The sequence below is a fragment of the Onychomys torridus genome, chromosome 10 (genome assembly GCF_903995425.1).
Source record: "Onychomys torridus chromosome 10, mOncTor1.1, whole genome shotgun sequence".
NCBI classification, from domain to species: domain Eukaryota; kingdom Metazoa; phylum Chordata; class Mammalia; order Rodentia; family Cricetidae; genus Onychomys; species Onychomys torridus.
In genome coordinates this window covers 71,520,554-71,545,541 of record NC_050452.1, presented here as the reverse complement: position 1 = coordinate 71,545,541, position 24,988 = coordinate 71,520,554, and the positions used below count along the sequence as shown (strand labels likewise).

The 24,988-nt window shown below is 38.5% G+C and overlaps 1 protein-coding gene across 6 annotated transcripts in view; it reads right to left on the bottom strand.

Annotated features, from left to right (window-relative positions):
* The window catches only part of Evi5 (ecotropic viral integration site 5), a 161,857-nt gene that overhangs the window by 30,367 nt on the left and 106,502 nt on the right, over positions 1–24,988 (bottom strand). For all 6 annotated transcript variants that reach the window (XM_036200503.1, XM_036200505.1, XM_036200506.1 and 3 more), the window contains 2 exons: positions 22,074–22,220; positions 19,836–19,931 (listed from right to left, as the gene is read on the bottom strand). In XM_036200503.1, coding sequence (XP_036056396.1) covers positions 19,836–19,931; positions 22,074–22,220 — 243 coding nt within the window. The remainder of the gene's footprint in view (positions 1–19,835; positions 19,932–22,073; positions 22,221–24,988) is intronic.

The following is a 24,988-nucleotide window of genomic DNA, read 5'->3' as shown; positions in this document are numbered from 1 at the left end:
CACAAATAAGATGATTAACCCAAGATAATCTCTTACAGTGTGAGGGAGGGGTGAAGAACACAGAAAGATCTTGGGTTTGGACGGCTGGAGAGTGAGCATGAACAGTCATTTTTATCTACTCTCGCCTATGGGGACACCCGCAATGGAGAAACTATTCTGGTGAGGCAGGAATCAGTCAGTCTGCTTAAAACAATTGAGTCCAAAGATATTTCATCCAAAGCACTAGGGTTTAGCTAAAAATAAATTTGCTGGAGTAGTTGATTTTTTTGAAGGAAAGATAGCACTGATGGAAAAGAGGGCATCTGAAAAATCATTACAATAAAGATGGAGGGATGGAGACATGGCTCAGTGGTTTAGAGCTCTTGTTCTTGCAAAGGACTGTGGTTTGGTTCTCAATACCCACTTGGTGGCTTACAGTCATTTATAACTCCAGTTCCAGGGGATTTGACACCTTCTCTGATCGCTCCAGGCACCATGCAAACACATGGTCTACATGCAAACAAAGAGGCAAAACATTCATAAAATAAAAGCAAAGGGTGAAGATAAACCTCAGTGGTAGTGTGCTTGCCCAGCACATGTGAGGTCCTACGTTAATCCTCAGTACCACAAAACCAAACAATAACCAAACCAAACACACATGTCCCTGGAATTTGTGCTTACCGGACAAAAAGAAATTCCAAGAAAAATAAACAAAACACTATATTCACTTAAATCTAATGTCTATAGTGGATCAGGGGATAACATTTAAATTTAAATATGACTTAGAAAATGAGTAACAACTGTCAATGCATGCAGGGTAAACTTAGGGAAGAAAAGATTAAATGAAAGATTAAAGAAAAAATTAAAATGATTAAGTACTTTTATCTCAAAATGCTTTTCACATTTCAGCAGTACCCAGCATTACAAACACTTGTCAAAGAGCTCTGGTGGGCACGTGGATCCAATAGTCCACTTTAAAAGTGGAAACAGCCGGGCGGCAGTGGCACTCACCTTTAATCCCAGCACTCGGGAGGCAGAGCCAGGCGGATCTCTGTGAGTTTGAGGCCAGCCTGGTCTACAGAGCCAGATCCAGGACAGGCACCAAAACTACATGAAAAAACTTTGTCTCGAAAAACCATGAACGAATGAATGAATGAATGAATGAATGAATGAGTGGGTGAATAAAGGTGGAAACAAAGAGTCAGAAAGAACCTAAGTGCTATTTAATGACAGATGTATAAATGACCTATAAATTCTTGATTTTTTTTTATTTTATAATTTGATTTAATTTTACATATCAGCCATGGATTTAAATTCTTGATTTTTGATGTTCTACAAACAGGCTTGCCGGGCAGTGGTGGCGCACGCCTTTAATCCCAGCACTCGGGAGGCAGAGCCAGGCGGATCTCTTTGAGTTCGAGGCCAGCCTGGTCTCCAAAGCGAGGTCCAGGAAAGGCGCAAAGCTACACAGAGAAACCCTGTCTCAAAAAAAAAAAAAAACAAAAACAAAAACCAAAAACAAAAAAAACCAAACAGGCTTTCATTTAAGTATTACTTTAAAGCATTTTTAGTAAAGAACCTCTTTCAGTATAAAAGCAGAACATATAGTCACAATGTAAAATATATTAAAGAACTACATATTCTAAGAACTACATATTAATTTAATGTCACTGATGAAACAGTTCATTCGATTGTCTAATGTTTACATTTTTCCAAGTATTTTTATGGCTTCCTACTTTCCAGGAGTGTCACATGTTTGTTTCTGATAAGCACGTGGAAAATGTCAGCTACACTAATAAATTTGCTAGAGACCTGCATTCTTGAGGTTTTCTTTTGGTCTAGCTGATAACAACAGATTTCCAGTTCATTGGTTTACTAAGTAAAACTAATCGGTAAAAAAAGAAGCTTGGTGTATCAGTAATGCACGCATTCAACAAGGATACCTTGCACACACACTTTTCGTCAAATCATAAATGAAGCTCAAAAGGGTATAAAGTAGTATCTGTTAACAGGCACAGATGCACATTTCATTAGTTTTCACCATGAGAACGTCTACATCAGGATGTGAGTTAAGCCTTAAGCCAAAGAATCTGTGTATGAAGCTTTTAACAAAAGGGTCAACAATCATTTTGTTAACAATGTAAGTGCTTAAGTGTTTAGGAGCAAAGAATAACAAAACCTACTTTGAAATGCATCAAAAAATAAGGAGGCTATAATGATAGATGAATATCTGGTAAAGCAACAGAGAAATTAAGTAAACAAATATTAACAGGATGGAGATAGTGACTTATGTATGATAATTATACAATGTGTTCACTATCTATATGTTTGCACATTTTATAATACTCAGAGGAAAGAAATCACTCTAATGCAGAACAATTCATTCCTCATTTCCTTACACCACTTGCTAAAAAGTATAAGTGGTTACACTATATTTCATTAACACTGATGGAAAAATACCTACCCTCCAAAGGTTTGATGACTTTGTATTTAGAATCTACCCTTTGTGCGAAGTATGGTGGCCCATGTCTATAAATCCTAGCATTTGGCAGCTGGAAGCAAGAGTGTAAGACCAGTCAGGGATAAATAGACCCTGTTACAGGGGTGGGAGTGAGGGCTGGGAGTTTAACACAGCTCAGTGACACAGTACTTGGCTGGCATTTGGAGAGAAGACTTGGGACAGATCCCCAAGCACATACACACAAAATAAGTAAAAATCTACATTTTGTTCCAGTAATGAATATTACTTTCATTATACTTTCCTGGGAAGTTAAAATGAAAAGCAATAGGGATTAAGTTATCCCTTCTCTAAAATCAAGTGTTTTATATTTCAGTTTTTGAAATATTTGCATATGCATAATGAGAAGTCATTGAGACAAAACCCAAGCCACAACATGAAATGTATTTATGTATTTTTAAAATCTTTGTACTTTGGCTTTTTTTTTTATAGATCTGAGGACTGAGCCTATGGCCTTACATGTCAGAGAGGTGCTCTATCGAGCATTCAGTTAGTCCCCAGACACTTTGTTTTCATTTTGAAACAGGATTTGCTAAGTGATGCAGACTGGACCTGACTTACTCTGTGGCCCAGGCCTGGAGCTTGTGATCTCCTGCCTCAGTCTCCTCAGTGTTAGAACTATAGCGTGGTGATATTTTATTTGTGCTGAAATGTGATATTTTATTTGTATGTTAATAAATAAAGTTTGCCTGGAGATCAAAGGACACAGCCAGCCATAAACAAAAGTCAGGCAGTGGTAGCACACGCCCTTAATACGATCACATTCTCTGTGTGTTCAAGGACACATTAGGGAACAGACAAGGGTGGTGGTGACACACGCCTATAATCCCAGTACCAACCATAGAGACCTGGAGGTCTATACAGACAGGCAGTGACAAGGAAGTGAGGTAGCTGAGCTAAGAGCCAATGAGAGGGCAGAACAGCAGGAAAATAAAGGCGCAGGTAAGACAGGAAATTGCTGGTTTTCTGAGTAAGGCTAGCTGGTGGCTCTCACTACTGCTCTGACCTCTACGGCTTCACCCCTGTATTTGGCTCTGTGTTTCTTATTTAGTAAGACTGTTTAGAAATCCATCTACACTACACAGTATACAAACACCTCAGTCATATACACTTTATAAACTCATTATTCACATATGCTGAAAATACTTTTCAGTGTTATTTCAATGCATTTATATTTGACTGAGACCTGTCATGAGATCACGTGCAGAATTTTCCATTTGTTGCATTATGTTATCTTCAAAGAAGTTTCTTACTTTAGATTTTCAGACTAGAGATGCCCAACCTGCATCAAATGCCCAGAATAAGAAGATACAGTATAAAACTTCGGCAAAAGTTTGAAAGTCACACTATTTGAGCGACCACTGAACCAATCACTGCCAACCAGGTGTGATCAATGTGTCTAGTCTAGACTCTACCAGCCTACTTACGAGGTTACGATGTGATAGTGCCAATCCCATTCACACTGCATAATGGGAACATGTTAAAACCATAAAATCTACTCCAAAATATTACAGAGATGAAGTATGACAGCCTACTCTAAAACTAAATTCTGGGGAGCTGGATGTGCAGCTTATTAGCTGGGTGCACGCCTAGCTCAAGCTTCAGAGGTGTTTTAAGAAAAGCAACAAACACCACACACTAAAGAAGTTTTAATTCCTTAATTTATATAGTTTAGTCATCATACAGGCTAAGTATCCCTAAACTTAAAAAAACAAAAAACAAAAACCCTGTAACCCAAAATGCTCCAAAGTTTACCTCTTTGAACACTCACATGGCACTACAAGTGGAATCCTACTTGTAAATGCACATAACTGGAGGACGGGCACTCCATGTGCACAGGTACAGAGCTCATCTAAAGTAGAAGGCAGAACCTACAGAAGCATGGTTAACAGCAGTGGGGACCCCAAATCAAGACCCCTGACGCACACTCTGCTTCTAGACTTCTCAGTTATAAGAGGAAATAAATCTTGATTACTCAAACCAATTCCATTGGATTTTCTTTTAGCTACAATGAAAAAATACACCCTCTAAATAGCCTCAAGTTATTGTTAATAACTGATACTCTCTTTCAATTCCGCTGCCAGTTTCACTACCCATTGTTTCTATGTTAGTTTTAGCTGGTCAGTTCCCTCTCTACAGAGATTAGCTCAATTTTTAACTCAAATCTCTTTCTTAGTTAACAACTTAGCTTTCAACAGGGTTTGTCCTGGTCTAGAACTCACAATGTAGACCAAGCTGGCCTTGAACTCACAGAGATCTATCTGCTTCCGCCTCCTGAGTTCTGGGAGTAAAGGTGTGAGCCACCCAGCCTGGCTCAGAAAATATTATTTTAAAGTTTGATAATATATAATGAGGGAAAAAAAACTGTTTTAGAATCTAAGAAATGTCCACACATATGAACCCTGTGACTAAAAATGAAGAACTATTCTAAAGAATGGAGAAAAACCAAAGACTTGATAAACAAAATGATTCTCTAGTCACACAAAAGCACCAGTGTGTGTGTAAATGACAATAAATGAAGGGGCTGTCTAACTCATTTACACAGTGGACTGCTAGAGGAAACAGTGCAACACGCAAGGTGTCTTAGATGTGATGCTGATGTTCAACCCCCAACTGCCTGTTGGTGACCTCAACCCCGAATTCCCTTATTTTATCCCCTAATCACAGGAAGCACGAGGAAGAGACAGAATGTGCATAGGATGTCACACTCTGAGAGCTTACTGGAAAAAATTAACAAATGCTAGTCCACCAGAAGTGAGAAAACAAGTACATTCAGTTATGTGTAATGTCAGGCAGACAGTGGATGTTTTATTCAGAAGGATCGTCACCTGTATTGCACACCAACACATCAATCAAAATTGAAAATTAAATGTGGTGCATCAAGCCATGTTGAAAAGGATGTTTAAAGGTGACAAGAGTTTGCCCATCACAGTGCAGCAAAACTAAGAGATGGCACTAAGCTGCTTTGACAAGCGGCTGGAAGAGGTGGGCTTAGTTTCAGATGGAACTAAAAATACTGGGGGTAAGAGAAAGAAAAACCAGGCGCTTCAAATTTATTCGAGTCTAGAAATTTAGCCAGACCGATTTTTAAGATAAATTCAACGGGTATGCCTAAAGGGCCATTCTTGTTTGTGTCTTTATCTGTTTCAATGTTGGTTAGAACTTACCCTATCTTGCCACAGGAAGGGCACTTCCTTAGACAGGAAGATAGCTGATTTTAAAAAGCCGTGTTTCAACCTACAGGTTTTAAAATATTCTACACAATCAGATCAGTAATTTTTTGTTGTTGAGGTTTTGATCCATTAGCTCCTAAGCGATCCACCAGATACAATCCACCAGGTAGCAGACAGCTCAAAGAGTAGGAGGCAGACAGCAAGGCACCAGTCTCTCACATCTACCTGAATCCCCGTCTTAGTTCTCCCGTGTTCAAACCAACAGAAGAGCGGGCACAACCACATAACATGGGTCTGTCCTTCAGCTACATGCAATGAACACTCCGTCTCAGCTGTTCTCCTTTCTCTCCCTATGTATTTGTGCACACGGGTTTCTGTGACCCACTGGACATACACAGCAGATGTTATGATGTTTACCATCACATACTTTATTATGCGCTGTCTGAGAATAAGGAACTGCTCTATGTAATTTGGCCTACACACATTACAAATCTCTAAATTCATAGTAACTCCGTTCATCAAATCTGTTCCTATTCAAATTTACCTGAAAGGACTAAACATGCCTCATTACTGTCTAGAATCAAACGAAAAGTTTGTAATTATAGCTGGTACTTTAATTTTTAGCCTTTTAAAAAAATCTACAATAGTCCTTCTACATTTTTAATTCTTAATTGCTAACTTTCAAAAGAGTTTAAATGCAAACCTGTGCATTATTCAGTTGAAACAGCACTCTGAATTCTAATAAAACTCCAAATAAAATACTGTTTTGAAATCATCTTTCAAAACAAAGAGAAACCATAGTAGACCAAATATAATGCCTATTACATGGCAGGTACTCAAAAAAAAAAAAAAGAAAAGACTGGTCTCCGAGCATGGAAGCAAAAAGATGTAATCTCAACACTCAGAAGACTAGGGTAACAGACAGTCGGAATTCAACGAGATGATATTCTAATTTATGTACCTGAGGGCTTTTTGTTTTATTTTTTAATTTTTTGTTTGTTTTTGAGACAGAGTCTTACTATACAACCCTAGCTGTTCTGGAAGTTGCTATGTAGAGCATACTGGCCTCACATTCAAAGACATCTGCCTGCCTCTGCTTTCTGAGTGCTGGAATTAAAGGTGTGGTCACCAAGCTGGACAACAGCTAATTTTAAAAAAGGAGATAATTCAAATACTGATAAGGGCCTATGCAATATAATACTGAGCCCTGAGATAGCAATAGGTACAGGTGTTTGCTGCCAAGCTGCAGACTGATTTCAACCCCAGGAACCCATAGCGTGTAGACAAGAAAACAGACTCTGTGCAAGTTGTCTCTGACCTACACATGTAAGGGAGCATATTTGAGCACACACTTTTAACACACAGTTACAACATAATGATGAGATAAAAATAACTGAGGGAGGGAGCAGGCTACTTTACAAGGACAATGGGGGAAATCTATGAGTCAATGGGAGACCCTAGGCTGAAATGTCAATGATAAAAAGGAATCAGTCATGGAAAAAAAATGTCAGGCAGCCAAGAACTGAAACCATGATAAGTAGTAAATAAACAGCCTTCATATAAATATGAAAACAGCAAGGCATAGTGGTGCACGCCTTTAATCCCAGAACTCTGGAGAGGTAAAGGCAGATGGATCTCTGAGTCTGGGGCCAGCCTGGTCTACATAGTGAGTTCCAGGACAGCCAAAGCTACACAGTGATCTCCTGTCTCAATAAATAAATAAATAAATAGATAGATAGATAGATAGATAGATAGATAAATAAATAAATACAAAGAAGAGAGAAGGCAGACATTGCTGGACTAAGCTGTGAAGGTAAATGTGGTAAAGACATACCAGAGAAGTAGGCAGAAGCCAAACCACCCCAGGACTTTCAGAGAGGAGAGGGGGTGTGGCAGTTTGATTTTAACAGCTTCCTTTGTTGCTTTTCCTTTCACTTGGAGGTTATAATTCTTGTTTTCTCTCTAGCAGTGATTATCTTAAAGTAACAAATATATGAATATTTAAAAGCCACAGCATCAGATAACTCACACACAGTAAAAAGAGACAGCTTAGTCTCTGTTCTTTTTGTATCATCAAGCCTTCTGTTTTCCTAAGAGGCAATATTGCAACATTTCTAATGGAGTTCACTATAAACACTTCAAATTAATTTTAGGGCAAACACACCGTCTTTTTTAAATAAATGGTCATATGCAAATTTATTTAAACATGTACATTAATATACACATTATACATACAATTTTTTTTAAAATTATGCTTGTTTGCATATGCAGCATGTGTGCTATCACCTACAAAAGCCAGAAGAGAGTGTGGCGCTCCTGGAGCTTTAGTCACAGGTATTGAAAGCTGCCTAATGAAGATGCTGAGATCCAAACTCCAGTTCTTTGAAAGAAGCGACAAGTGCTCTTACTGCTGACCCATTTCTCCAGCCGCCAAGCGTGCACACTTTTAAATGAACCATGGTGTGTGCACTTTTAACATTCATGCTCATGAAACACATCTGCAATACACTTTTAACACATGAAGTGTAATATACTGTCTCCATTGCGTTCTTTCCATGTTATGTCAGCAGCATTTATTCTTCCTAAAAGATGTGCCGGATTTCAGGGAATACTGAAATCTAACCACTCTGAAGGGTAAGATTACCAACTGCTACAAACATGGTAACTTGATTCAATTTCTAACAATACAACCTATACATATACACATACATACATACCATAAAAACAAAATAAAAATATGCTGTTAAAAGTAATTTTGTATCTAGGTATCATACATACCACAAAACAAAATAAAACATTGTGTTAAACTAATTTTGTATCTATGCATCTATCTTAAGAATTCACAAAAAGGGCTGGAGAGATGGCTCAAAGGATAAGAGCAATGGCTACTCTTCTAGAGAACCCAGGTTCAATTCCTAGCACCCACACGGTGGCTCACAATCATCTATAATGAGATCTGGTGCCCTCTAACTGGTGTGTGGTCATACACACAGGAAGAACACTGTATACATAATAAATAAATCTTTTTAAATACAAAATAATTACTTAATAGACGTTGACATTTTAATCCTGTTAATTACAATGAAAAAACATTGCTATAAGTAGACATCACAGCCCTAAAGGAAATAACAGAAACAATTAGTTATCTCCCTTTGTTCTTTTCATAAAGATTTCAAAATAAATCTAAGGTTATGCATAGGATGTGGGTTTTCTCTAGGAGTAGTATTACAGAAGGTCTGTGGTATTAGCAGGGTCATGACACAATGCAGGTTACTTAGTCTCAAATGCAAGTTTAGAGCTTACATTTTAGAAGCAATTTACGTTACAGTTGAAAAACTCAAGGACAGTTGAAAAACTCAAGGAAAGAAGAGGTTGTAGCAGACCAAGACAGGCAAGCTCTCTCTGATTAAAGACAAACTCCTTTACAGAATTCTTTCAAAAGCCATCTAAGGAGATTTAACCATTTTAAAGGTTAAATAACATTTTAATGGCTACATTATGAAACTAGGTTCAACTGCCAGAGAGGCCACAATGTTGCTTACAGCATGGTTGGAATTCTTAAGTTCTAATCTGTTATTCTCAATTCTCTATTAAGGTCAAAGGTCTCATGAACTGTAACTGCATATGAAATGACTATAAGACAGTTGACAAGTAGCGCCCTGATTAATGAACCGAGTAATACTGAAACATCAAGAATAACCACTAGACTTTAGTAAGTTATTACTGATTTATAACTCACCCCAAGAAAAAATTAATCAGAACAGTAAATGTGGTAAGTGGTAGCCTCTCCATGACTTCAAGATGACTCATTTGAAACATCTAAAAACAAATCACACTAATCTCATGTACAACTGATGAATCCTCAAAACAGTTTCCTGTAATTTAAAGCCATAGACACCAAGTTTGAATAGTCTTTTTAGTAACCAGAAGATAATGAAAATACATTTATATATCTATAAAGTATATATAAAATAATGTTCTGAAAAGCACAGAAGGAAAAAAATTAGATTCATTATTTTGGCATTTTTTCAGTGCTAAATCTGACTTACAAAGAGAAACACCTGAGCATTTTAGAGTGGTATTTCTGACAAGATTGGACAAATAACTGTGTGTGTGAAAAGATCAGCCTTTGAACACAGACCTGGAAAAAGCTGGAAAATATTTCTTATAAAGTGCAGTTAAACTGGTAATGAATTAATTTTGTTACAGATATTTAGAATTCTACATACTTTTGAGTTCCTAAAAAGTATGAAACCACATAATTTACATCAGACATTATTTGGAATAGTCTTTGATTTAAAGAAAAATTGAGAAGAGAGCACCATACACCAAGCAGGCTCTTCCCCATTAGATCTTACATCCATGAGCTATGTTTGTTACAAAGATTCAAGAGTCAGTATAACACATAACCGTGAATTAAATCCATGTTTAATTAAATTCCTGTTGTTTCTGGGCCTCTCCTTTTTACCGTTGCCTTATGTTAGTTATGTCCCTAGGCTCCTTTGGCTGTTACAGTTTCTCAGACTTTGTGTTTTTCATGGCTTTGAGCTACACTAGGCAAGTGTCTGGAGAAAGTACACATTGGAATCTGTCTGCAGAAAGAGGATCCTGTGCCATATACAAACCCTGATAACTAGATAGCAAGCAAAGAGGAACAGTCTCTATACCCAACTTTCTTCTTTGTGATACTGTTACAAACTAGCTATTTCCAAATTTTAAAATGCCTGAAGTAAAAAAGTCCTGAAAGACAAATATTTTATTGTTTAATTAAGTTGTTCAAAATGGAAACAATAAATATACTTTGAGGGTCAGATGGTATCTTAGCAAACAAAGCTAAGACACAGCATTTAAATTATCACCTGCTATGTAGCTATTAATTTAGGAAGCTGGAAAGTACAAATCTATTTCAAAGCTTTATGGTGAATTCCATGATTCAGTAACCTCACTATTATCTCACACAATTAAAAGCATTAATATTTTAAAGGTGACAATAAAGACCTTATCACTTCCTTTCCATCTCTGTCAAAAGTGCACACTGCTCTGGGTACACTGATTTAAACCTAGATCCCACATTCACCGTCAGAACAGAATTCTGAGTGGGTGTTTTCTAAGCCATCAGTGGTTGGGGTATTGCCCATCTGAGGCATCCCTAGAGGTTATCTGTTGGGCAAACTAGCACAAGTGGGTAAATGCTACAAAGTACCAGGAAAAGGACCCATGCTGGATCTGAGTAGAACCATCCTGTTCTAAATGATCAGCTTCCATCACCCGTAACAAAGCAATACAAACTTAAAGGCTCATTTAGTACAGTCTTTAATGTGTTTTTGATAAACCAACATGCTTATTTTTTTAATAACCAAAATAAAATTCAGCTCCAGGTTTAAGTATCACATGGGTTTAATCCTCACCTATTTTCCTCAACTAACTGAGCGACAACAAATGTTTCTATGCTTTTCCCCACTACTTGAAAAGTAGACGGTTCTGTACAGTGTCAATGTAGAGCCTGAGTTCAGACATTTGCATCAACAGAGCAGTGGAGATGCCACTAACAGAAGGAAAGCTGGTTTCTTACAAGCAGCATTCTGAACGAGGTTTAGAGTCTAAGCATTTTATTGGGCTAAATGTTAATGACTTTTCATATTACTCACAGAAAAGCCAAAGTTCTTAGGTTCGATGTAACAGGTCCCATTTATTTCTCAGACTTCCTCCTTCTCCCCTGTCCTATACCAGACTGCTCACATATGCTCCTTACTCTGGAAGGGCCCTTGTCCTTACTCTTAGCAGTGAATTCTTTGCTCAAATCTGCCTACCTTACTTTGCTTCTTATTATATTTAAGAGTGAGTGTGAGTGTGTTACTTTGTTTCTTATTATATTTAAGAGTGAGTGAGGATGTGTGTGTTACTTTGTTTCTTATTATATTTAAGAGAGTGAGTGAGTGTGTGAGTGTGAGTGTGTGTGTGTGTGTGTGTGTGTGTGTGTTTGTGTGTACGCACACCCGCAAGTGCAGGTGCCCATGAAGGTCAGAGGTGTCAAGCAACTGAACTTTGGTCCTCTGGAAGAGCAGCAAGCTTTTTACACTGAGCTCGCTAGCCCTGCAACACCTTACTTTAAAACCTTGTTTAATGTCCCCTCTAATGCACCTTACCTGGTGGACCAACAATCATATTACCAACACCTTCCTTTTCATCACAGCACTCATCACCTTCTAAACTGTATACTGTATAATTCACTTTTTCTTTTCTTCTAATTTTTTCTCTGCCATTAAGCTAAATGAGGAGAAATTTTTGAATTATGATTACTAATCCAGGTAGTGATATGAATACTGCCAGGCATATCATAAACACTCCATAAATCTTGGCTGAACTAAAGTCAATACTAAAGTCATTTAAATTCATAATTTAACCTGTTTTTCACATTACACTTTTAAATGGGAACATTTAAGATCAAAAATGGTTTCTCAATAAATAAGACTATTTTGGCTACTGTATATGATGTTGGAAATAATGAAACCAAGTAACAGTCCTTCCTCACAATGAACTTCAGTGGGACAGAAAAGCTGAACAGCATTGAACGACTGGTGGTGTGAGACAGTGTAAGGCAGCCACAGCAGAGGGCTCTCACAAGAGCAGGCGGCACTCACGGCGAGTCAGACATGCCATGACGGAGAGAGTCAGGGCCCAGGAGTGAAGCAGGAAGACAGTCAGGAAGGCCGTGTGGCTCTGGGGCTGGGACACAGCACGCACACACCCGAGGCAAGGAGACAAGAATGACAACAACTCTCTGATGGAAGGAAGGGTTAGAGAAGTCTAAGCAGTGAACAATTATAATTTGAAGGAGTTATTATTATAGGAGACAATCAATCTACTATGAAACAAAAAATTAAACTATCCATACAATGTGTTCTAGTACTAAGAAAAATTCTGTCTCAATTGAAAAGAACTTATACATACCAAACACACACACACCAATTCATTTTAAAATCTTCTGTATGTCTCAGTTCCTTCAACTACGAAGACATTAGTAATCTTGTCTTACATGGCTTCTGTGAAGACTAAACTAGGGAATATCCTAAGTAGATGAGAGCACAGCTGGACACGTCTGTGTCCACAAGTGCCGGCTACTAGTATTTTTGTTATTAGTATGCTGGAATATTTAAAGTTGCCAGTATGATTTCCAAGTACAATAAATCCAGAAACAAAATGCTGAAACAGTGTTTTACACTGCATAGAAATTAGCTTGTTTAGTTCAAGGGATCCAACACAGTCCTCTGGTGCCTGCTGGCACTGGTGTGCACATACACACAGACAGACCAAGGAGTGGGCTGCCTGGTATGGTGGCAAATGCCTACAATTCTAGCCCTTGGAAGGTAGAGGAGGATTAGGACTTCAAGGTTCTTCTCTAGTAAATCTGACAGTGGGGAAGACGGAGGATGTAACCGTGGTAGAGTACTTGCCTAGCATTCTTGAGGCCCAAGATTTGACCCCTAGTACAGATGTGGGAGGAAAAGAGGAAGAAAGGGAGGGAAAGAATAAAAAAGGAGAGAGAAGCTATAGTTAGGAAGAAGAACTAAATCCCTATGTGCTACTACACAGCACAGTACTTTCAGGTAATAAAAATACACTGTGTGCTTTCAAAACCTGGAGGAATGGAATGACACTGGAAATCTTCACCATAAAGAAAGAACATGTGTCTGGTACAGTGAAGTAGGACAGTAATGCCGACAGTCAGAATACAGAGACAAGGGGATGCCCAGTTCTAATTACAATTTGGGGCTTTTGAGACCCTATCTCAAAAATGAACAAATAAATATCTGAGAAAATAGATTGTTTAACTTGATTTAAGCATACACACATGGAAGCATTGCATAGTATTCCATAAATATAATTCAATTGTGGTTTTATGTATCCACATAAATTTGAGCTGGGCGGTGGTGACGCACGCCTTTAATCCCAGGACTTGGGAGGCAGAGGCAGGTGGATCTCTGAGTTACAGGATAGCATGGTCTACAGTGCAAGTTTCAGGACAGCCAGGGCTACACAGAGAAACCCTGTCTTGAAAAACAAACAAACAACAAAATAGTTCTAGGAAAAGGTTTAAGTTCACTGTAAAACTCTAAACTAAGAGTTGCTTCAAAAGTAGGGGCAGTATTATAAACAATAATAGACAATTGCAGATGCCATAATGTCAATAACACACAGGTGGACTCATAAGATTCACAATGGCTGAAGAATCTTTGAAAATAAATTCAATAAAATGTTAGTCTCATAGGTATGTATATATACATACATGCATATATATATGTGTGTGTTAAAATATTATAGAATGTTAGAGAATTTATAAAGATGAGTATTTCTTCCTCTAATATATTTCCTCTAAGTACATTTCCCAAAGTATATTTTCATAATTATATTAAAAAGCAGGCTTTAACTATAAGAATAACAGATTATATATTATATAATACAAAAATTAAAGCCATGTTATATAACTATATATAAATATATATATATATATATATATGGAGAACTTGAGAGAACTTAGTTTGTGAGAAATTAACAAATGCCAAGCCTGGTGATGGTACATGTCTTTAATCCCAGCACTCTAGAGGTAAAGGCAAGAGTATCTCTGTGAGTTTCAGGTTAGCCAAGGTTTACATATAACATTAATTGGAAGCGTTAATCTGGAGAAATACAAAACACAGGGTCTTAGTCCCCTCCTAGTGGAACTTAAAAATGATTCAACATGTTTCCACAACTGTAAATGATCTAAAGTGTAATATTTTATAACTGAAAAAGGAGTTTCAGATTTAAACAAAAATAATTTAAGAGGTTTTTGGTTTTTTTTTTTTTTAATTTCCTTTAAGACACATCTCTATATAGTAGCTCATGTTGGTCTTGAACTTTCAATCTTCCATGCCTCTCTCTACAGAGTACTGGAATTGCTGCCTATCTGTGGATCTTAATCTACATTAAATAAATAAACGTTGAGCCACTGAGACATTTACTGAAAATATCCTTCCTAAGTGAATTAACAGCAAGTCAGATCAAGTGCACACAGGCCTCAGTCCTGGAAGAACAAGGAAATTGCCTCAAAAGTAGCAGAAGTTACAAAAATGTAGGAAGACAACAATATGCAGAAGGGCACAGACACCTGAGAGCACAGACACTCCGGAGTATAGGGGCACAGTGCTGTGTGTGGAAGACGGAGCCATGATGGCGAGAGGTAAAAGTGGAGACATGAGTTGGGGGATAACAAAAAGACAAGGATTTCACAGTGAGGGGTCCTGACGTGATTGGCAGGTGAAGGCAACCAACAAATGCTTTTGTTTTAGAAAAGGCAGCTCTGGAAACTGCTGGAGAGACGCCAGCAGTGGAGGCTGGGAAAGGAACCTGGATGGGAGAATTCTTACTACTTCAGAAAAGACAGTCAGCAGATGAACTAAGGATGGGCAGGGAAAAAACATCAATGCAAGGAAAGATTCAAAGAGAGGCTCGCTTGTTTTGCCTTCTGTAGCACTAGTGCACACAGCAGGTAAACACTGGCAGGGAAGTAACTAAAGGTGTAAAATAATGTTAGCTACTAAAGCTGTGCATCTTTGGCATGCATTATAGATGGTAAGAAAGAAGTACCTGAAGTTATTCCAGGCTTAAAATGTGCTAACAAATGGTCCAGTCATCAAGATTCGAGATCAAAGACACAGAAGGTTTGGATAGAATAGTAAAACATCTGATTTCACCAAAGTCAAAACATGGACCTACCTACATGTCGATCAGTTGATGAGTGGATAAAGATGTCAATGTATACCATGGAATGCTACTCAACCTTCAAAAGACGGGGTTGCACTAGCTGTGATGGTGCACCGTGCAACCTTAACTCACAGAAAGTAGAAGCAGCAGGATCATGAGCGAGAGGACAGCTTGGGCCACAGAAACTTCTAGGCTAGTCTGAGCAGCATAGTAAGATTCCGCCTAGAAAACCAAAAATAAATAAATAGTAACAAAAAGAAAATTTGTCATTTGTGACATGATAAACCCATGCACTCACTTATACTGGAATCTAAGAAAGCCGATCTTATAACAATGTAACAATACAATAATTACCAAGGACTTGGCACAGCAAGTCCGAGAAAAGTTTAAGAACATTCCATGTATCTTTATTTCATTTTCCACAAAATGATGCAATATGTAGATTTCACTTTAAACAAAACATGCAGAATGAGGTTCTTCATTTTATTAAGTATTTGAACATCAACAAGAACTGATTTGGAGGGCTGGGGAAATGGCTCAGTGGATAAGCAAGTTTGCTCGGCATGATGAAGACTTCAGTTTGAGCCATGCACCTAAAAAGCACATGCCTGTGACGGAACCATTGAGGGGCAGAGACAAGTAAATCTTAGGAGTTCACTGGCCTGTCAATCTACCAAAACAGTGATTCTCTGGTTCAGTGTGACACCCTGTCTCAAGGCAATACACACAAAGAGCAACAGAAAAAGACCCGCTGTGCAGTTCTGGCTTCTGTGTTTGCATGAACATCTGCACCTGCACACTCATGTGTCTGTAACACACAGAGAGGCTGCTGAAGTCACATGCATGGGCAACACACCTAGCCAAAACTATGATATCAATCTTGACATTCTGTGATTAGGGTGTTTATAGACAGTGCAGGGTTTGAATGGGAATGGTACCCATAGGCTCCAACGATTGAATGCTCAGCACCCAGTTATTGGAACTATGAGAAGAATCGAGAGTGTGGCCTTGTTAAGATGAGTGAGGCCTTAGTGGAGGGACATTCCAGGATCTCTGCCCCATCCCCTCCCGTTGCTCCCTGCTAGTGAATCAGAATGTAAAGCTTTCAGCTACTCTATAGCACTATGCCTACTTACTTCCCACCATAATAACCTTGGCTAACTACACCACCACCCACTGCCATTAAATGCTCTCTTTTATAAGAGTGCCTTGTCATGGTGTCTCTTCACAGCAATAGATCAGTAACTAAGACAGATGGCAATTTTTATAATCGTCATGATGTTGGAAAAGTCAATACAGAATTGCACAGAACAGCATTATTTAAGTAACTAAAGCCAGGCATGGTACCTCACACCTATAATCACAGTTCTCTGGATGCATAGAAAGGAGTGCTTCTGGGGGTTCCAGGCCAGCCTGGTCTACATATGGAGACTTTGTCTCAAAAAACTAACTATGCTGGCCAGTCTTATGTCAACTCCACACAAGGTAGCAAGGTAGAGTCATTTGTGAAGAACTACAATTGAGAAGATACCCCCGCACAACACACACACACACACACACACACACACACACGTTTTGTCTGTGGACAAGCCTATGGAAGATTTTCTTGACTAGTGAGTAATATGAGAGGCCCAGCTCTGTAGGTACTGCTACCCTTGTGCTGCTGGTCCTGGGTACTATAAGAAAGCAGGCTGAACAAACCACAGGGAGCAACCCAGTAAGCAATGTTCCTTAATGGCTTCTGCTGCAGTTTCTGCCTTGAGTTCTGGCCCTGACTTCCCTAGATAATGAACAACAAGCCATAAGATGAAATAAACTCTTTCCTCTCCAGGTTGCTTTTGACCACAGTGTTTTATCACAGCAACAGAAAACATAACTAAGACACCAAACAGATAAACAAACAAACAAATCCTTTGCTCATGTAGGACATGGGGCCGGGAGATGGCTCAGCAGTGAAGAGCATTTATTACTCCTGTAGAGGATTCAGGTTCATTCTCAGAATCACATGGCAGTCTAATAATTTGTAACCCTGATTCTAGGGTGTCCAATACCCTCTTCCGACTCCACAGGGACTGTCTGCACATGGTACAGAGATACACATGCAGGTAAAATACTCATAAACATAAAACAAAAATATTCCTAAGGGAAAAAAGTAGGGTATTCAAAAGTACTTTGTGGGTGGAGAGTACCCTACTTCAGTAGGGTGCCCCAGGCTAACATCAACCTTGCATTCTCCTGTTTTAGCCTCTCAAGTGACTGGAATAATATTTGCCACCATGTCTGGCCCACATTTACTTTTAAAAATCTAAGTTTTCTTTTTAAAATAGAAGTGAAGTGCAGAAATATGAAGTGTCACTCAAAATGGACTTAGAACACTGACAAAAGCAAAATCCAAGTTCTCTGCTAAGATTTTAAACTTCAGAAAAATAAAAATCTTCTGTACATCAAAAGACATTATCAACAAAGGAAAAGGTTACCGTTGGTGCTGGGATAATCTTTCTGTACACTATGTGAAGACATGTTGTTTAACTCACCTGCCTAAGGCACCTTCTGATGGGGTTAATAAACAGCTGAACAGCCGATAACTAGACAAAAGAGGATGGGCGGAACTTCAGGGAAGAGATAGGAACTCTGGGAAAGAATCTTGAGGTGGGAGATTCACCAGCCAGATGAGGCAGCAGTCGGACATACGGTACTGGGGGGAGGTGATGAGCCACATGAAAAACGTAGATTAATGTAAACTGGTTAATTTAAGTTTTAAGAGCTAGTTGGGAACAAGCCAAAGCTAAGGCCAAGCTCTCATAATTAATAAAAAGTCTCTGTGTCATTACTCAGGAGCTGGCGGTCCAAAGAAAGACCTGCTACACCTTGGTACTGGAGAGACAGCTCAGCAGTCAAGAGCAGGTGTTGCTCAGGCAGAGGACCCAAATTCTGTTCCCAGCACCCATACGGTGACTAGCAACCATCTGTAGGGATCCAACACACTCTTTTGGCTTCTGTGTGCATTACATGCACATGGTGCAGATATACATGTAGGCCAAACACTCATACACAAGAAATAAAAAATAAATTTTAAAAAGAAAAGAGTACCCTACAGAAGAAAATATTTATAAAACCACACCATCTGACATGGGATTACTACTGAGAATGCACAAGTAACTCCTACAACTCATCACCAACAAGAAAAACAGATTCAAAAGAGGACAAAGAACTTGAATGGACTTTTCTCCAAAGATGATAAATAAATGCTAAATATCGAGTAAAGGGATGCTTGGTGTTACTACCCACCAGGAAATCGCCAATCAGAATAAGAAGGGATGCTTGGTGTTACTACCCACTGGGAAATCGCCAATCAGAATAAGGTGATGCCACCTAAAGCACAACAAGATGACAGGCTTCCTTCCAAGCTCCTGAAAATTAGTAAGTAGTGGTGAAGAGATGAAAAAAATAGAATTCTTGTGTTGTACAGTTAGGAATGCAAAATGTTACATTTTACAGAAAATAGCATTGCAATGCCACAAAAAATTAAACAGAATTACTTTATGACCCAGTATTTCTAGATGATGTGTATACCCCAAAGAAGTGAGTGCAGGGAGTCTAGTAGGTATTTACACATCTCTGATCATAACAGTATCATTCGCAATATCAAATGCAGGTAAATGATGAATTGATAAGAAAAATGTAGTATGCACATGCAATGAATGATGCATTTAACTTTAAAAGGGAAAGAAATTATGAAATATACCACATGAATGAACCTTAAGAACTTCATGCAAAGTGAAATCAGTCCGTCACAAAAGGACATATGTTTCATGGTTCTAGAATGCACCTAGAGTGGTCAAATTCATAGAGATAAGACGCTAGATGGTGAATGCCAGGGGCTAAGGAAGGAAGGAAGGAATATCAAGTTAGTATTTAATGGACTCAGTTCACATGGGAAATGAAAATGTTCTGGAGGTCGATGGTATTGGTGGCCATACAACACCATAAATATTCTTAATGTAACAGAATTATAAATTTTAAAAGTTGTATGTTACGTATAAATAAAAATGCACCTGAGGGCTGAGATTTCTCAGTGGGTAGAGCACTTACCATCCAAGTGAGAAGACCAGAGTTCAGATATCCTCAGCACCCACATGGTGTCAGCTGAGCATGGCAGTTGCCTGTAATGCCAAGCAGGCAGGGACTCGGGAGGAGATTAGGGATCCCTGGAGCAGGCTAGCTAGCAAGACCAGCCCAGTCAGTGAGAGGCCCGGACTCAGTAAATAAAGTGGATAGCACTGAGGAAGACATTGAACTTCAACCTCTGGCTCCACAAAGCACTCTGAGATGGATGAAGTATGGAAAATAGAAGTCCAGTCACCAGGAGGCAGACAGACGCACACAGCAGTTCTGTGCACAGGGAGGATGCCGCGTCATACCTGGATTTCCAGCTCAGCGATGTGCTGCTGCAGCTCAGCCACCACAGCTATGCTGTCGGCTTCCCGGAGTCTCACAGCCATGACTTCTTCCTTGTTCTACAACAGCAAGCAAAACACAGTAAGAAGCCAGCTGAGTCTGGAACTGAGATTTTTAAGATTGTACAAAATATTAAGGTACAAAAACTGCACATGGAGTTGGGGAATTAGCTCAGTGGTAAAGCGCTTGCCTAGCAAACGCAAGGCCCTGGTTCAATCCTCAGCTCCGGCAAAACAACAACAACAATAAAAACAAAAACTAAAAACTGCACATTAGTATTTTCCAGCAGTGTCTGAGATGGCATCTATAATGAAGCAGTCAGCTATAAACACATACCCCCAAAGGGATAAAAACAACTTCAAGTTCAAATCAGTTGTTGCCTCCTAATGAACCTGTGTGAAAATTAGGAAAAAACTTTTGGGATTCAGAGTGTTTGCTACTGAAACTGGGGATTATAGACTTGTTCTATTTTAAGTGAGACTATTCAAACTCATTTATAGAGTAAAAATAATGTTGATAATACAGATAATATCCAGATAGTTTATGTAAATGAAAAATAAAATGAGCTTTAAAAATTACTCTTCAACAAATCATAAGCTTTAATTATATAAAACTTAATGAAAACAAATCTAATGTATGTAACTAGGGGACTGGCTTCTTTGAAAACGTTACCGTTGTTACTGCATTGCTGCACTCTAACAGGGACATGTGACAAAGGCCTGGGTGCTAGAACAACTGCTAGTACACTAACACTAGCGACCAGGATCTGCAGAAGGCACATCCGAGTTAGTGTCCACGGTACATTTTATAGGGAACTAATGAACAAACACAAACTAACTAAAAATCCCGTACCAGTCTGCCCAGTCCTCTACTGTTCTGAGTATCCATTACTTAGAAAAACTCAAAACAAGTATCTTCATGGTCAAGTTCCACAAATACTTCCAAAGAACATTTTATTTTGCTAATAGGTGCCAAGAGAATATTAAATTCAGATATACTGTTATCAAAATGTTTAAAGAAAACTGGGGTTCATGTAGAAAGGATTACATTTAGTTCTCTATTAAAGACAGATCACAAGGCAAGGTAAAATCCTAAACAGTCTATCAGCTCTAAGTGTGACAAATCATAGGGTACCTCATTGCATACCACTTTATTTTTATATTACTCCATTTGCATCTTTTAAAAGGGTCAATTCTTGAGTTAATACAATTGTCAGTACTGCCTACAGATTTCTTCAGTCTAAATTCTAACAGCCATGAATATTTATTAGGATGTAATTTCATCTCTGGATTTCAGTGACACTGATAAACCACTCAAGCTTCACTCTTGGTTTTTAATGACACCAGAACAAGTTGATGGAATTACAGCTTTCTATGTGCCACTGAAAGCCTTATTTCTCGTAGGCTTGAATACATGAAGGGCACTGTAACTACTAAAGGAGCTATGCTAAAGGTATGAGTAGTTCCTCTTAAAATGCCACAACGCTCTCTAGTAATCTACTCTAAGGCTAAGACTACACGCATCTCTTTAGTTATTCTCACACACATTTATGTATGTACATCCATACTCCTCTTCTTTTATCCGATGTCGCCAATCATCTGTCCCTTTCATTAACTAAAGCTATTATAAGCTCCTTTCATGGAAAAATTCAATTTATTTCAAATATTTGTAATGTGTTTTGAACACAAAGCTTCATATAAACAAGGAAATTGTACTCACTTTTCTTAATCTACCTGTACATACACATTTCTCTTTCTCTGTTACCCAGAAAGCGTTATCAGTACTGACTACCTGCTAATACAATGTGACTCCACCTCTCCCATCACCTGCATTTTCAGGTGAGACATCACAAGCTAAGTTTTAAAGAGACACTAGTCAAAAGAAGCATCGAAAAGTCAAACTAGCAAATGCCAATATAAGAAGACATTAACTTAACCAAATCGAAAGTTAAAATGAGGTTTCTGCAATTCACCCTTTGAACAAGATGAGCTAATCTTGTCTGAAATTTTAATCTAGGTGTTGTACATTCCTGTGATCCCAGCAATGAGAGGCAGAGGCAAAAGAATCAATGAGATTTTTGAGGCCAGTTTGGTCTACATAGCAAGCTCCAGGCTAGCCAGGGCCATATATTGAAAGCCTGTCTCAAAAAGACAAAATATAACTATGATAAATAAAGATATAAAAGACATCATTACACTTACCTTGCATTCAATCTCTGCCTGTCTGCGCTTTGCCTCACTCAACTGGGTAAGCAACCCTTTGTTCTTCGCAGAAAGAGAGTGTACCTTCTCCTGAAGACTGTTTACCTCTTGTTCTGCTCTTCGAAGTTGGTTACTATTGATCTGGTTCTAATGAGAAATATAAGTAGACTCATTATAGATGAGACTGGAAATTTTTATTAAATGTTTACTTGTAAATCTTATACTTCAACAATCTTTAAAATGTTTATTAAAAATGGAAAAAAAAAAAAAAAAAGAGCAGGGCGGTTGTGGCACACACCTTTAATCCCAGCACTCGGGAGGCAGAGCCAGGCGGATCTTTGTGAGTTCGAGGCCAGCCTGGTCTCCAAAGCAAGTTCCAGGAAAGGCGCAAAGCCACACAGAGAAACCCTGTCTTGAAAAACAAAAAACAAAAAACAAAAAAAAAAACAAAAAAAAAAAGGAAAAAAAGATATAAAAATAAATCCTCAGCTAAGTGTGTGGCATGAGGAAGGAGGATCAATAAGAGTTTAAGGACAACCTGGGCAACACTGTGAATCTGAGAGCCCGTGCCACCCAATAAGGCCTGTCTCAAAAAAAATCTTTAAAACAAAAAACCTAAATTCTACAAAGAATATTAAAAATTCTTAATCAACATATCCGTCAGGCATGGTGACATCCATCTGTAATCCCAGTATTTGAAAAGTGGATGCAGGAGGACCAAGAGTTCTAGGCTAGCTTTGTCTCTATAACACAGAGTTTGAGGTTAGCCTGGGCTACATGAGACCCTACTTCAAAACATTAAACACTTAAATAAGTAAAAATTTAAACCTAAATATACCATTTTTTTAAAAAATCTATAAACTATAAGGACTTTCACATACAACCTAGAGACAGTTATTTCTGAAACACTGGGGATACACATGGGGAAATAAAGCAAAAAGTGACTGTAAACTCTCTTCCATCACCCTAAGAGTCATGGGTCCTACATTTCCCAATGTCCAGTATGGCTTCTTTTCATGGACTCCTAGTGGGATTTCCTGCTTTACATTTTGAGACAGGATCTCACTATATAACCTCAAACTCATGCTAATGTTCCTGCTTCAGTGTCTGGGTATTCAGCCACAGACTGCTTGGGAGTCTGGCTTTGCCCCTTGATGATTAAGAAAGTAATATCTCCAAGTCTATAGTTCTCTTGTTCATACAAAACTACTTGTTTTTTACTTGGATGTCTCCAGAACTAAATGAGATGATACATGAACAGCAAATATGTGGCAAGATCTCTATGAACGTATGTTCTCTGATCTTGGTCAAGTTATTTAATCCTACCAAATTTCAGTATACTGGAAAAATAGGTAGACACTATCACTTGCCTTCTGGCTGTGTAAGGAAGATTATGTAACGAAAGCTTACAAAAGGAATATTGCATGGGGGCTGGAGAGATGGCTCAGTGGTTAAGAGCGCTGACTGCTCTTCCAGAGGATCTGGGTTCAATTCCCATCACCCACATGGCAGCTCACAACTGTCTGTAACTCCAGTTCCAGAGGACCCTCACACAGACATACACGCAGACAAAACACCAATGCACATAAAATAAAAATAATTTTTTTAAAAAAGAAAGGAATATTGCAAAATGAAGTTTACAGGCACAAAGAATGCTCAGTTGGCATGTCATTTGATTCTTTCTGCCTCATTCGAAGAAAAATGGCACTGCCTCCAGTGTTAATGGGGAAGAAAGTGGATGATTCTATGCAGAGACTCTAAAATTTCCTATAGAGTACTTCCAAACTTCTTGACTTTTTCTTATCTTCCTCCCATGCTCAGAAGAATAAAGTCTATCCCGTGAGTCTAATCTTCTAATTTTCATTCAATGAATTCTGACTACTGAACTGAAAATGCCCTACAGCCTTTGTCACATGTGCTACAACTGAAGCAAGTAACTAACCACCTCAGACAGATATTCCTTCAGCACAGCTACGAAGAATTCTCAAGATGAAAACACTTCCATGTGGATTACAAACAGTAAGTATGTGACAAAAAAGATAAAAAAGAAAGTATCTTCAACAAATGGTGCTGGCATAACTGGACGTCAACATGTAGAAGGCTGCAAATAGATCCATATCTGTTGCCATGCACTAAACTCAAGTCCAAGTGGATCAAAGACCTCAACATAAATCCAGTTATACTGAACTTGATAGAAGAGAAAGTAGGAAGTAGTCTTGAATGCATTGGCACAGGAGACCACTTTCTAAATAGAACACCAGCAACACAGACACTGAGCACAACAATTAATAAATGAGACCTCCTGAAACTGAGAAGCTTTTGTAGGGCAAAGGAAATGGTCAATAATGGGAAAAGATCTTCACCAACCCCACATCTGAGAGAGGGCTGATCTCCAAAATATATAAAGAACTCAAGAAACTGTTCCTATTTAAAAATGGGCTACAGAGCTAAACAGAGAATTCTCAACAGAAGAATCTCAAATGGCTAAAAGACAATGAAGGAATTGCTTGACATCCTTAGTCATCAGGAAAATGCAAATAAAAATGACTCTGAGATATCATCTTACATCTGTCAGAATGGCTAAGATTAAAAAACAAACAAACAAACAAACCACCAATGATGACAGCTTATGTTGGAGTGGATGCAGAGCAAGGGGACCACTCCTCCACTGTTGGTGGGAGTGCAAACTTGTACAGCCACTTTGGAAATCAGTATGGCGGTTTCTCAGAAAATTGAGAATTAATCTACCTCAAGACCCAGCTATACCACTTTTGGGCATATACCCAAGGAATGCTCAGTCATATAAGGACACATGCTCAACTATGTTCACAGCAGCATTATTCATAATAGCCAGAACCTGGAAACAACCTAGATGCCCTTCAACTGAAGAATGGATAAAGAAAACGTGGCACATA